This window comes from Sander lucioperca, chromosome 13 (genome assembly GCF_008315115.2).
Source record: "Sander lucioperca isolate FBNREF2018 chromosome 13, SLUC_FBN_1.2, whole genome shotgun sequence".
Taxonomy (NCBI): domain Eukaryota; kingdom Metazoa; phylum Chordata; class Actinopteri; order Perciformes; family Percidae; genus Sander; species Sander lucioperca.
In genome coordinates, this window is record NC_050185.1 from 18,056,599 (window position 1) to 18,071,193 (window position 14,595).

At 42.7% G+C, this 14,595-nt stretch overlaps 1 protein-coding gene across 2 annotated transcripts; it reads right to left on the reverse strand.

Annotated features, from left to right (window-relative positions):
• Positions 1-1,607: 1,607 nt before the first annotated feature.
• On the reverse strand, positions 1,608-14,319 carry mntb (MAX network transcriptional repressor b). 2 transcript variants are annotated; one of them, XM_031280668.2, is made up of 6 exons: positions 13,961-14,319; positions 10,248-10,827; positions 10,090-10,131; positions 9,612-9,732; positions 4,314-4,506; positions 1,608-3,333 (listed from the first exon to the last, which is right to left on the reverse strand). In XM_031280668.2, the coding sequence occupies exons 1-6, from the start codon at positions 14,031-14,033 to the stop codon at positions 2,534-2,536; spliced, it is 1,809 nt and encodes a 602-aa protein (XP_031136528.1). In that variant the 5' UTR covers positions 14,034-14,319; the 3' UTR covers positions 1,608-2,533. The 2 variants fall into 2 exon arrangements, with proteins under 2 accessions (XP_031136528.1, XP_031136529.1); XM_031280669.2 differs by having other exon boundaries at positions 9,612-9,723; positions 13,961-14,318.
• Between the last annotated feature and the right edge of the window lie 276 nt (positions 14,320-14,595).

Below are 14,595 nucleotides of genomic sequence, written 5' to 3' on the forward strand. Positions count from 1 at the left end.
GTGTTCGTGTTTTGCCAGAGTTGTCACAGTGTTCAGCAAAACTGAGTATAGGCACACACGATAGCACCCAAACAGGCTCATACCATAAATCACCTCTGTGTAAAAAAAAAATTACTTGCTTGACACACACACACACACACACACACACACACACACACACACACACACACACAGATTAACTATAGTACAGAATATAAAACATATTGAATACAGTCACATATACAGACATAACATACAGAAACAGCAGAAGAGGCGAGGAGCAGATCCACGCAACATTGACTACATACACATACACTGATGGAAGATTTCATGGTATGACATGTATAGGCTGGCAAGAAGGCTGTGAAGCCATAAATGTTTTAAATGTGTGCACATAAACATACATAGACATACACACAAACGATACACACAAAGAATAGTGGGTGTCAACACATTTTCCAATTTGAAACTGATTTTCTGGACTGGAGCAGAGGGTTTGGCATGGTGTTCGATATGGTGTGTTTTTGGAAAAAGGTCATGTCACTGCCAAATTATTCTTCACAAAATTGCAATAAAATGTAAACTGATTTTAGGCCTAAACAATACTTTCTCCAGTCTTCTTAATATTTTGTGCTATATCCAAACTTTTCAAAACCTTTAATTGAGACAAATGTATCTCTCCTAGTTTGACAAAAAATAATCTTAACTCAAGGTCCACTTACTAGCTTTTCTTGAGCTTTCATCCACATCTCACAATCTTTTCGGCAGTTAAGAGTTTCTCACGTGACCAAAGTCACACACTGTATGTAATATGAGGCAGCAGAAAAAGTAAGTCAGGAGTGTTTCTTGAGTTAAGATTTTTTGTTTTAAGGGTCAAAAGTGAACTTGTACACTCAACATGTCTCTTGCCGTTTTTAAAAGCCTGTGCAGGAGGTTTGTGTCGTGCCCAAGTGCTGTGTGTGTGTGTGTGTGTGTGTGTGAGAGTAACATCAGTATGAGGTCTGGGATGAGGCAGCAGAGGGAGCTGTTGCATCAGAGTGAAGAGGATGAAAACCTGTCACTAAATGTTTTGAGAGCAGTTGTATGGGATCTTTTCTGTCTTTGACATTAAAATTCACCACCCAAATATCAGGCATTTGCGATAATGTAGATTTGTGTTCAGCATGATGTCCAAACAGTCCATAACTGGCCTTGATTGGTTTGAAAACATGACATTTAATTCTGGCCAAGTCGTTCACTGTGGGGCAGTTAATCACATCACAAGTGGAGTGCACCACCTTTATACATTTAACTGACTGCATGAATTACTTTTTCAACATTTTCTAATCCTAACTTGGTTTTCCAATGGTACTTTTAAGTCTTTTCTTTCTGACTGCTTATCTCAAACTTGTTGCTCGACCTTTAAATCTGTAGTTTGGTGAACTTCCTACAAGGAAATACAATCTCCAGTAACCAACAGGCAAAGGTCAAGTTGTCTCTGGACTTCTCCACAAAGCCAGTAAAAACAGATGCGTCTGTATGTTGAGCAAACCTCGCCCTCCGAAAAGAAAGCCATAAGGGGTAGTGGATAAAGTAACTCTTGAATGGGACACTTGTGACACCAAAGACAATGAGGTTGTTTGTTTTTCCCTTCTTTTTGTCTTGCAGATTGGATCTGGTTTTATTATTGCACTGTTCATTATTTTTCTTAAACTATTTGCAAGGTGTTTGGTGCCAAGTGCAGTGGTGAGGAACCTTCATTTGGAGGAAGATGGAGAGGGCTTAACGGTAACTTCATGGAGCAAGATCGGAGGCAAAAGCGAAGGATTTTGTTTTTTTTAGAGGCAATATAAATTAGTAACTTTCATGTCTGGGAACTACTGGTCCTGATGTCAAAAAGTAAAGAACTGCATCAGAAATTAAGAAGACGATGCAATGTGGTCTACTTCCCACTTGATCACACCTGTCTGTAATTCATTCGGATCAGTGAGTTCCCGAGCTCCCTCCTCCTGCTCTCAAACACATCAGTGACAATATTCCACCAATATGTCCCATATGACATCATGATATAAATATAAATACGGGCACATACTATATTGCCTTGGCAACAGTCTAACGACAAACAACTCTCTCTCTTGCGTTTTCCCTCAATGAGTGAATGAATAGTTAAGGTAAATCCTTGATGCCTGAGTGTGAACTGAGCTTATTATGTTAGTGCTTTTGGTTGTAAAGGAAGGGGAGTAGGAAGGAAAAAAAGGAGAGAAGAAGGCAAGGAAGGAAGGAAGGTAAAACAGAGTTCCTGTCTTTGCAGCGCAGACAAACGTCACAGTCTTATTTTCACAAACAATGGCCTGATCCACGGACTCTGCTTTAATGTCATTGTTCACAAACTAACAGAGCTGTGACCGAAATATCTCTGGAGATATTCATCACAAGTTGTCCAAAAAAGTTGATTTTGTCTGTCAGATATTCTCTGCTATTGATTATTGATAGGAGTGTGAAAACTCATCCAGGAGGTTCTGAATCTTTCTCTCCTTCAACTAACTTCCATCAGTCCCACCCTTTTTTTATTCTTTCAGGCAAGTTTGAGTGTGCTGACAGGAAAGGTTGGGACTGTAACCATGGTGACAGGGTTGAGGACGGCAGCCTGTCCAACCAGCTGGGGGTGGGGGGCCAGCACTGCTGTCGGTTTCCCTAGCGACGAGCTCCCCTGGCTGATCACGGCTGCGCTGGTCACCTGGGCTCCATTAGTGTTAACTTGAGGATTAGCCTGGACGTGCGGTAGGGTGTGATGGGTGAAGGTGTGAGTGATGTGGCCCACCATGGTGGACTGGGAGACAGACACTCCCTGGGGGTAGAGAGTCGGGAGGTGGGATGGCAGGGGACCTCCCAGGTGAGCCACCGGATGAACAGTGATGTGTCCGATCGGCTGGGCAGCTATCGACTGGTGAGTGGCGGCAGCGGGTGCTGCTGCGATTGGCTGAGGGATGGAGGAGATGGGGCCAGGTGACGGGGCGATGTGCATTAGGTGCTTGTGATTTGCTGGCAGGCCGTGATTGACAGCCTGGATGACTGAAGGGTGGGAGACGGCGGCATGAGCGATGACGGTGGGCTGGACCTGCATTGCCGGGGGCTGAATGGGATGGGCGGGCAGCAGACCTGGGGCCGGAGCAGGCGCGATGGCTTGATGGGTAGCAGAGGATGAGGGTGTGGTCAGGACTCCAGAAAGAGGCAGGGTGGCATGCTGGATTGACAGGTGAGAGGTGAGGAGCGGCTGGGCTTGTAAGATGGGGGGTGTTGGTTTGGGAAGGGACGTGGGAGCAGGAGGAGCGGGGAAATCCTCATCAATGTCCTGCTCAAAGTTGTCCTCTCCTTCTGTAGACCAGAGAGGAAACTGTTAGTCATCATGATACGATCCAAGAAACAGTGCCATGTGTATGAACTCTGTGTGCGCGCGCTAAGGGTGACCCCGAACAGTTGAATATTTGATGCTTCGATCGAAGGAGCCTGATTCGACTGCCAATCTCACAGTCGAATCTTCGCAGCAGCGTTACGAAATGAGGATCGTGCCATTTTGGCTACATGGGAGTGCTCAATGTCAGATTTTACATAGAACTACCTGTTTTCTCCCAATAAGTTAATATAAAGCCTATTATGATATACATATCAACATATAATGCTGTAAATAAAAATGTGAAAAGAAAGAAACTTTTAAAACATAAATCTTTTTAATGTGCGTGAATAAATCCAACCGCACCATGACAGATTTCAGTTTCACTTTCCATGATCCGTGACCGACGGAGGAGCATATTTGCGGCAGGGATTTAAATCTTTAACTGAAAATGTCTGGGAAAAGAAAATCTAAAGTGTGGGTGCACTTAAAAATAGTAAAAGATGATCCCAAAAAAAGTAAGATGCCGTAACTGTGTCTCTCACATAACAGCTTAACGCTGAGAAAAGAGCTGAAAATGTGCTTGTTAACATTAATAGAGACCGCGGCAGCAGGACAACAGCCTTTTGCTCTGTGTGCTCCGCTTCTAGTCACCGGGGGCCAGCTGCTGACTGCTTGACACGCGAGCGTGCACTCCAAACCACTTTCAATTACTCTTTAACACCCTTGCACCACTTTTTAATGTCAAGCCCCCCCACCACACCCACACACGTTTATGTAAATATAATGTCCACTGAGACACAGTCAAGAAGTAAACTGAAATTCACACTATCGAACCAAGACTTACTCTCCCATGCCTACCCTTCCACTAAAAAAGCTGCTATTACACTTCTTGTGATTAGTTCTGTAGAAGAGTATCTGGTATGCATGTATTGCTGTGAGTTGTTGCATCTCATCCCTGTACCTGAGGCGGTGGAGGTGGAGGCCTGGTCGTCCTCCGGCTGCATAGTTTGTCGGAGGACTCTGTCGATCTCGATAACATCCATGCACTGGCTGAGCTCGTTCTTCAGCTCGGTCAGCCGCTGCTGCGTGGCGATTTTCTCTCTGGCCAAACGCTCCATCTCGTGCTCATACTCCTTCTCCTTACGCTTCAGAGTCTTCCAGGGGAGACAAAGACATCAGAATAGATCACTAGTACATCAAAAAACACTGAAAAATACTTCTAATACACAATCATGGTATAAGGATTTGTGAATGTGTATGGTACGTGGTTGACAAATGTACTGGATCAATTATCAAATAAATGTCTGTATTAAGCTGAGGTCCAATCTGCATAAACAAATAAAAGGCCAGAAAAAAAAATGTGGAGAAGAATATATGTAAAAATAGCTCACATTATCATGCAAGTTCTGCATGATTTTGATTTCCACAGCATTATTTTCATCAGTACAACAGTCATTCAATAGTCAACCTCGGTCGCTCGGAACAATAAATACTGTCCTCATTTAGGTAAGTAGTTCTGATCAATAATGCTTTGTTGTTGTTTGTTACTTCTGTGTTTATCTGCTATTAAAGAGGTTTGCAGAAGTTTTCAATAAAAGCTTTTTGAGGGAAGAAGAGGAATACCTTCTGAAATACTGGGCATGTGTTAATATGAAACTGATGGAGGAAGTGTTTAAATATTATTGTGAGTTTGCATTAATAGTTAACTCCAGCAACAGCAAATTAACACGGAAACCGGGGCAGATCATAAAACAGGGGAAACGGAAATAAAATATACTTTTAAAAACAGCGGAAAACAGAAACAAAGAACTTGTTCTGTCTGAGCCATTATCACCACTAGAATATGTACAGGTTATGGAGCAGCTGGAATTGGTTTTAAATCATTAACATAACTGGCATTGCAACAGAAAGGGAAAATTAAGACCAACTTTCTTTCTCTGTGCAGTCTTGGCCACTCCCACATTTCTCCCTGCTTGCACAATCCTGAAACACAATGTTCCCCATGCTCGCTCAGTTTCATACACCAACAGGAAAGCACACATGTAAATTCAAGCATGTTCACATTGCTTTTGTTGGTGTCATCTACTTAAGCTCCTCCCGTTTCCTGGATATCATGCTTGTTTTTTGAGACAACAGGGTCAGTGTGGGAGTAAACGTCCTGCCATTTCCACCAATCGTTCATTCATTCAGTTCATCATCATCCCAACAATTCTGATGTCAATGACTGCAGCCTAAACATTACAGTCACACTGAATGAAAGTATTCATTCTGAGCACAGCATTGTCATGTGTGTTTGTAGATTTACAAATGAAACAAGGAAGACAAAACACAGCAGGAGACACAAAAAGAAAAAAAAACTAAACTGAAAGATTTAGATAGAGCTGTTCCAGCCTCACCATGCCGTCTCTTTGACCTAGTTTCTGTGTGGGTCAGCTGACGCATGAACACCAAACAGCATGACAGGCTAAGGACATTTTACAGATTACTAGGGAGGAGTGAGGGAAAGGGGAGAGAGAAGGGCGGTACAAAAGGAAAATGGGTTGAGAGGTGGGAAAGAAAGGGGCTAAGGGATTATGCTGGTAAACCAGAAACAAAAACCAGTCAAATGCTGTAAGTTGTTGCTGTTGGCAGCTGGTTCTGTCATTACATTACTGGAAACTAAATATCCAGCGGACTTGTTGAATAGTCGGAATAATTTCTGAAAAAAAAGACCTAGTAGAAAACAGTTTCCTTTCCTATTGGGGCAACCAAAAAAGGGAAGATAAGGATGGAAATACGAGAGAGAGAGGACATAAAATGAGAGCATGGGGACACATGATCCAACTACAGGACACTCACTTCAGTGAGCAAAGCTGTTTACTCTCTGCAGGCATGTGACTGCCTCACACGCAGGCCAGCTCCCATCAAAATTTACAGCCCTTTTTGCAACAGCTACCAGTCCAGACCTGGTAAACTTTGTCATTTTATAACAGCTCAACATCTCTTATCCAACCCCTCCCCCTCTATGTGCTTCCACACATGCAGCCTTTTTCCCATTTCCCTTTTAGAGGTCATGAAGAGACAGTGGATTTGGAAATGAATGACAGCAAATCTGATCAAGACCGTGTAATGTTTCTGTTCAATTCTGTCTTTACTAGAAACGTTATTCCAGCTGCTTCATATCTGTTATTTCATATTGTCTGCTGCATGTGCACAATCACTGAATATACTCCCTCTTAAATACTTCCAAGACAAAGCATCACACTACTGACACACATACGGTCACACAGACGACAGATATTCTTTGAAACAGACATTTCCTAGCTCAAGTTGGCCACAGAGGAACTACGAATGCTTGTGCATCCGTGAACATCACTACAAGGTCTTCAAACCCAGACACCATTAGGCCTGCACCAAATCACCAAGGAAACAGCTGTCACCCATAGCAGTTTCCTTGGCAACCTCATCTGTGAGGATTTGGCTGCTTGAGCAGCAGTTTATAAAAAACACAAGGAGCTATCTAATTGGGTGAAGCATGGAGGTAATTACACATAAGGGGCGATGTGACTGGACGGTTGCCGGTCGTGTGCTTCAGCTCACTCCCAACCCCAAACCCCTCCTCCTCTACACTTCCATCCCACACCCCCTCTCCTTCTACTCCTGCATCCATCGCTCCCTCGACACCCTTGCCCCCTCCTCTTCCGCTTCATCTATGCCTCCTTTATCCTTCCTCTTTCAAGACGCCCTCTCTAAGAAAAAAGGTGACAAAAAGACCAATATAACCAGAATTAGATAGGTTTAGCCATTACGACACACACACACACACACACACACACACACACACACACACACACACACACACACACACACACACACACACTACAGTGCCCTGGCCACCTGTCAGCTGTTGCTATGGTTACCAATAGGACAGCAGAGAGACACAGGACGAGATGGACAGAGATGAAGAGAAGAGGTGGAGAAAGACGGGGGTTAAAAGACAAAGAAAATATTAAACAGCTGTTGCAAATCTGCACCTATTCAACTGTTATAACCATGGAAACACTGTGTTAGCTGGTACCTATCACTGTCTCTCAGCAGGCGAGAGGTGCAGAGCAGCTCGGAGTGGGTGAGCTCTGGTGACGTCACCAGGCTTGCACTAGCCATGTGCTCAGATCTCACATGGCTCAGGGAGAGAGACTGAGGTTTACAGGCTTACATGAGAAGAGGCACCGAGAGAGATGGTGGGGGGGGGAGAGAGGGGTGAGTCACTCTTCTACAATAGACCGAATCACCATGACGTCGCACTAACACAAAATTTTGGGTAGACAAATGACAGTTGATTTTAATTGTGAAATATAGCAAACTTATTGATTTTTGTTGTCATTTTCAGCCGTAACTGTAACATTTAAAGATATATAGTTAAACACAATGGTCCGACCTTTCTGACATTTCTGTTCTGCTTTTTTTCTGTACAGTGTTTCTTTGATAGCGTCTTTGATAATCCAAATCTAGCATTACGAACAGCAACATCTCACCGCCGGTCGGACTAACTGCTAGTTTTGGTGGTGTCATTTTCTTTAGTCTGTGGCCCAACAGTTAAATTAGGTCTCCAACCTAAGTTTAGTGAAAGAGTTGAAATATAAAACAATCAAACATGCATTTTAGATGAATGAGATGAGAGTATATGCAGTTGTTCCTCGTCCCTGTTAGCTTAACCCTGTGAATTGTATGAACAGGACGCAGGGGTTTTCTACCCGGAAACATTGTGATTGGGTCTATAAAACCTACTGAATATATTATAGTTTAGAGAAGGTGGAGAAATATACAGAGCAGTGGTTAGACACAGGTCTATTCAGGTATAATTTCTAAACAGTGGAGCTGTGTTAGGTTGCCTTGGTAAATTGGAAAATAATGTAATATTATTGTTATAGACTTTCAGTAGAAGCATATTATGTTGATATAAATTGTGTTAATATTTTACAAAGGTCTGCTGTCTAAATTAAAGAGTCCAGGTTAATTTTACTTTACCACAAGAACAAAAAGCAATCTCAGTTTAGGTTTTCCGTGTCTATAAAAAACAGAAAATAGTAAAAAATGCCTTTGATAAATTCCCAGAACCCAAAGGAGCATCTTCAAATTTCAAATATTCAATATATACTGTAATACATAATATATAATAGAGAGAAGTAGTACATCTTTACTTTAGAGTAGCTGTCGCAGAATATTTGACATTTATGCTCAGTTATCAAATTTGTTGTTAATTTACTTTCTGTCGATCGACTAATTGATTAATTCACTGACTGTTTCAGCGCTAGCAGCTACCACCATTATATATACTATTTTTGGCATTTGTTTTTGTGGCTTACGAATAGAGTGACCAGTCCTCTTTCAAAACACTGAACTTAAAGTAAGCTGTGCTGTATAGATTTCCTCACCATCATCATCTCATATCAAAGATTGCCTCAAATCAGTTTTTCTCCCTGAACGCTGGTCCAAGATCTTGCAGCCAGTCTAGTTTTGAACAAGTTCTTCCATCTCACAGCCTAATTTGGTTCTTTTCCACTGACTCCCCATTGCATATTCCACTGAACTCAAAATCATGAAGCTTCTACTCCAAAAAAAGGAAGCACCGTATCTAGCTCCGGGCTGCAATTCACTTCTGCCACAGTGCAGAAATCTTCCCTCATCTACTTTAGTACAAAAAAAAACCTCAGCTCTTCGGGCTGCACGGTTCCTTCCCCCACACCACCCTCAGCAATGCAATGTTACTTCTCTACACAACTACAAATACTTCCCCAGAAAAATGTTACTCCATCATTTAGTTATTTAATTGATGAGACACATGACTCCAGTTACATAACACTTCCACTGGATAAGAATCTCACCGAAAAGCTTAAAATGCAAACTAATGTTCTCAAGAAAAGTAAACTCTGTGTTGTAAAAAAATAAAATAAAAATCATGACATTGTATAGACACATAGGATAAAACATAGGATATATTCACCACTTTCTTATAGGCTGATTCACCAATATTTGGTGGATGCCATATCATAGTGAAAGGGACTAACCAACACAAAAGGGCTAAATGGCTAACAAACAGGCATTGTATATCAATTCCACTGGACCAAAGCATGTGCTGTTCCCAGAGCTGAACCAATCAACTCAATACCGGAGAAAGATGAAAACAAGAAGATTAAAAAATAGTGAGTACCCAAAATACTGTGTCGGGCCGCACAAGTATGTTAAGACTTATAGCTGAGAAAATGTATTTAAACTCTACCTGTATGTAACGCAAAGCGCTGCGGAGAACACTGAGGTTGGAGGTTTTCTTCTCGTCAACATTTGGAACGTTCTTCTTCAGTGTCTCAAAACACTCTTTGAGGTGCGCTCGCCTGAAGGGCCAAGAGTCAGAAACGAGAAAGGGTCACACTTTTGATATGGGTTGTCATTAGCTTACTGTCTTGGGAGAATATTCACCATTTATTAGTAAGTCGATCATTTGCTTGAGAGGTTAACCAAGTTGTGGTCATTTAAAGAGACCTCATGACTCCAATTTTGCATGCTTAAGAAGGATTTAATGATTTTGTAAAGGTTGATGAAATGCCATGACCTCTGGCCTGATGAAACTCTTTCAGGAAAAATGTCATAAACACTAAAAAAAAACTTTGTGTGTGGTGGTCATGCTAAAAAAGACAGGGCTGCTTTCTTTATTTATATTGACACCAACAAAAATAAATTAGAAGTTTATTATGACTAACCTGTTCTTCTCCAGTTTATTATGCACCTCTCTGGTCCCCGCTCTGGAAACAAAATAAATGATCAAATACAACCAGAAACTCATCTACACTTTATATCAACTTTAACACACACACACACACACACACACACACACACACACACACACACACAGACCCACCCTCCTGGCCTCCTCTTCCCTTCCATCGCCCTCAGGTCCTCCATCGTTACTCCATTAGGCCGCAGCTGAGATGAAGGTGGAGCTTGATGGTGAACAAGTGCATGTTGAGAGCCATTAGTGCTGATGGAGGTTGAGTACTGAATCTGAACCTGAGGCTGTGATTGGGTGGGCTTTGCACTAATCAGCTCCGGACTACTTTCTAACTTGATCTGGGAGGCGCACAGCAGGTGAGGAGAGGCTGGCTGCTGCTGCTGCTGCGGAGGGGAGGAAGCGTTCTTGGCTTGTGGTGAGCCATTGAGCGACGTTGCTGCCGCAGCAATCTGCGTTGTAAGCGGAAGGGGCGGTACAGAGGGTGTCGCAGTGACAACTGGAACCATTGGGATGACAGCAATGGGGACTTGAGGAGGTGGGAGAGAAGGGGGTGGAGGGGCAAGAGGATGATGCAGCTGTTGACGGTGAGTGTCATCGCCCCAAGTGACATGGTTGGCTCTGATTGGTTGAGACAACGAGGTCACAAGTTCCACGCGCCTCGACTCCGCCTCTCTGTTGATGAGCTCCTTCTCTCTGCGCTGCTCCTCCTCTGTAGGCAGATAAAGAAGACGAGTAATGGAAAAATAATGGATACCAACAAAAAAGTTAGGAGGATAAGAGTGGATGTTAGAGGAGACAAAGTAGAGAGTGGATTGTACATTAAACACTGAGACAACCTGCCCTTGGTTCATATTTAAGAAAAACTATTTGTAGTGGTTAAATCTGCCTTTCATGCCCTGCCATACAGTATGTGACAACACTGATGCAGAGACACACACACGTCAGTACTGAATGTAGAGAATACTCCACATGCAGTTTGGAAATCAATAATAACTTGTAATTTATCAACCAACATCCAACAAATGATGAATAATCTTAGCTGTTTCATTGTTGTGCTGCAGATCACTTTGTCAAAGTGGATGCCACTTTGTTTGTCTAGTGAACATCTCAACACTACGTGCACACACACGCACACACAAAGAATGATGTAATCAGGGAGTGAGATCGTGGAGAGGGGGAAATAATCATAGAAATCATGTCTGCATCCGTTTCCTGACTGGAGAGAACCCCCCTCTGTCTGCGCTGTGACTGGACCGTTCCAGCGATGAGCCTGATGGGTTCAGGCCGTCTGACCAACAGCAGAGGACTGTTGTCAACAAGCCACTGCTGGGTCAACTAGAGTTGGCACCATGATAACGTATAAATAAATTGTTGAATTTGCAAACAAAAAGCCAAAAAATGAATTCAAAGAATCAGATAGTAGGACGGGAATGTTACCGAGCTGCGCTCATGTTGAATATGCAGATGCGCACACACACACACACAACGATATGAGTGAGGAGTTATTGCACACTGTAACAGGCAGACTCAAAGCAATGTGGAAAGCCCTCCATTACCATGGAAACAGCAACATTAGAAACAGAAGATCCCAGGGATTCCTCAAACCTGCTCACCAACACACACCTCAGCCATCCACCATTATAAAAAGAAAATGAAGTAACACTTTCATTTTTTCTTCACATGAAATTGCAAACCCCTGATACTGCACAGTTAAATATGTAAAACAAAACTAATTCTCTGCACTACTGGAATCGTTTTATCTTTTTAATTTGTGGGATTTGACAACAATCCAGAGTCTAATAATAGTGCTACCACGGAGTAACAATGTTATTCCTTGATTATACATGTGTTCACATCTCTTCTAACACCTGCTGAGCAGTGGCAGACTGACAACTCCCTCCTTTGTGAGCATTACACTTGGTTTCAAGTAGGACCCCCTGCATGGGATATTATCATGGTATCTCAAACGGAAACGATTAGTGGATTAACTCGACAAAAACATAATTTGCAATGATTTTGTTTACGACGATTAGTTTATTGAAAATGCCAGTCATTCTGTGGTTTCAGAGGATTTGTGTGGACTGTTGTTAAAAAAAAAACAAGCCATTTGACGACTCATTATGGGTTCTGATAAACATACTTCACTATTTTCTGCCATTTTACAGAAAAACAATATCATTGAATTGAGAAAATAATAATTAGTTGCAGCCATAACTGTATCATTCCAGCTATTTATTTTATCCAGTTTCTGAAACAGAAACTAAAATAGATATTAAAGTTTCACCTTTACAATTATGAACAGTTTGGTTTCCACTCATGTGTAACAGACGAACATTGTTCATTGCTTTAGATTTTGTGCCATATGGTGATATACATCCATTTTGGAAATGTGTGATATAATAACTATATTGCTCAGCCCTAGTTTAACAGATGCACTGGTGTTATTTATGAGCAAAATGCAGTAGAAAAACATATTCTTTAATAGTTTTGTTACTTTGTTTGCTAATATATCAAAAAAGGTAAATTCCACACAGGGGCCAAACAGCAGAAGTAAAAAAACAATGTCCAACATACAGACATAAGACAGAAGTTGCTATCAGCTGAGAATATTCTGACATATTGGTTAGTGTATCCCAAATTGTTCTTGTAGCTTTTGTAGTACAATCCATGCACACACCATGCTCCAAATTTCAAGTACACGCAAACGTAAAATGACATAACTTCTGCATTAAGAGAGGCTACTGGGGGTAAGCAGGGAGATTGCCCTACTTACACCCCTCTCTCTCTGACCCGCCACTGTCAGTAGACTGAATGGGAAGGGCGGGGACGAGGAGTGCGTGTGTGTGTGTGTGTGTGTGCGCGTAGGTGTGTATCCAGGACGGGGTGCATGTGCACGTGGTCGTAGTGGGCGGATCCTAGCACGCGGTAGGGTAAGTATGCTGGGGGAGGGGGTTGATTTGTCTGACACGTCATCAGAGGGGAACACAAAAATCAGCCCCCTGTCTCCCTTTTACCAAGTCACAGATCATTATGTCGATTGACAACTCATCGGTTTCAAATACATATGAGAAACACAAACAAATACTATATATGGTCGCGCGCAGATATACAAAAATCGATAGGGTGAGCGCGTGAGGGCCCGCCCCAGTGTCTCATAAGATAGCTGAACAACGTCAGGGTATTATGTAAAGAGCAGCCTTTGCTCGCCACCGCCCTGCCGGTGCTCGACGGACAAAAAACTGGGGCAAATCGATTCGAAAGGGGTTCTTTGATACCAGATATGTTAAACTCTTCATTGATTTCAATCACTAATTGCAATCTCTAATTTTAACAGATTTAAAATGTGGTTGTATGTAAGGTGTATATCCTGTAATAAACTGCACAATGTACAGTTACTTCACAACAATTCAACACATAAATCAAACACGGTTACTGACAGAAACTCTTCTGCTATGCCTCTCACACACATGTACAGTGAGTCACAAACGTTACAATGTTGAAACTGTCACACACGCGCACACATACACACACAGCGAGCGCGCAAGTAGTTCGGAAAACAACTTTGACCGTTTCCGCATTAAGGGAAAACAAATGTGCAACAATTAACGACTCGGGAATCGCTGATAGTTTGAGGTGACTTCAGCCTCTTTTTTGGGCATGAACCGGGGCGATAAACAAAAACTACAAACGTTTCCGTTCACGTTATAGGCGGGTCAGTTGAAAATGCAAGCTCTGTCATAGTAACGGGATACAGTCTTTCAAAAGGCAGTTTAGGATGTAGCACACACAGTATTTTGGTGTTGTACGTTCAGCGCGATGCACCAGTCTGCTGTTGAACTCACCACGTGTGATCTGTTGTTGCTGGGCTTGCCATTCCAAATATCTGGCCGCCTCCAAAAGTGTATCGATGCTCATTGCGCGTAAACCCTCACGGCAAGCGACCCGGTGGCCCGGGACGGAAGAAGGAAAAAGGCCGAGGGGGTAGGTAGTGTCCCGATAGGAAGCGCCGTGTGCACGGTTCACACTCGCAGCCCCGAGCTTATTGTCGCCTGTGCTTCTCCTGAAAGCAGACGGTAAATTTTCAATCCGGCCAAACAGAAAGTAGATCCTCGCATATGTAAAAAAAAAAAAAAAAAAATAGGATTGCAACAAGATGGCGATGCGAGCACGGGAATACACACAACAAGGCGAGTCGTGTTCTCGTTAAAGCCCGCCCCTCCCGGATTCCTGCCCCGCCCTGTTACTACGGCCTGCGACAAAACCCGGCGAACGCATCACTCACTATTACTCCGCGCTGTCGTTAGCCGTTAACCGATAGCCCTCATAAATAACAACTTAGACGTTACAATAATCACAACCTCTGTTTAAAACCTCCTGGAGCAAAACGGGCTCACAATGTACTCGCGTATCCCTGTGAGAATCGAGAAAGAGAAGTCCCGTTATTGTTACCGGTCTTCCATGTTTTCGTCCCCGCCGC

Coding starts and splice junctions, on each gene's coding strand:
- mntb (XM_031280668.2), bottom strand. CDS start 14,033: ATGAGCATCGATACACTTTTGGAGGCGGCCAGATATTTGGAATGGCAA. Junction 10,132..10,247: donor GGGAAGAGGAGGCCAGGAGG/GTGGGTCTGTGT, acceptor TTTTGTTTCCAG/AGCGGGGACCAGAGAGGTGC. Junction 3,334..4,313: donor CTCCACCTCCACCGCCTCAG/GTACAGGGATGA, acceptor TCTGGTCTACAG/AAGGAGAGGACAACTTTGAG.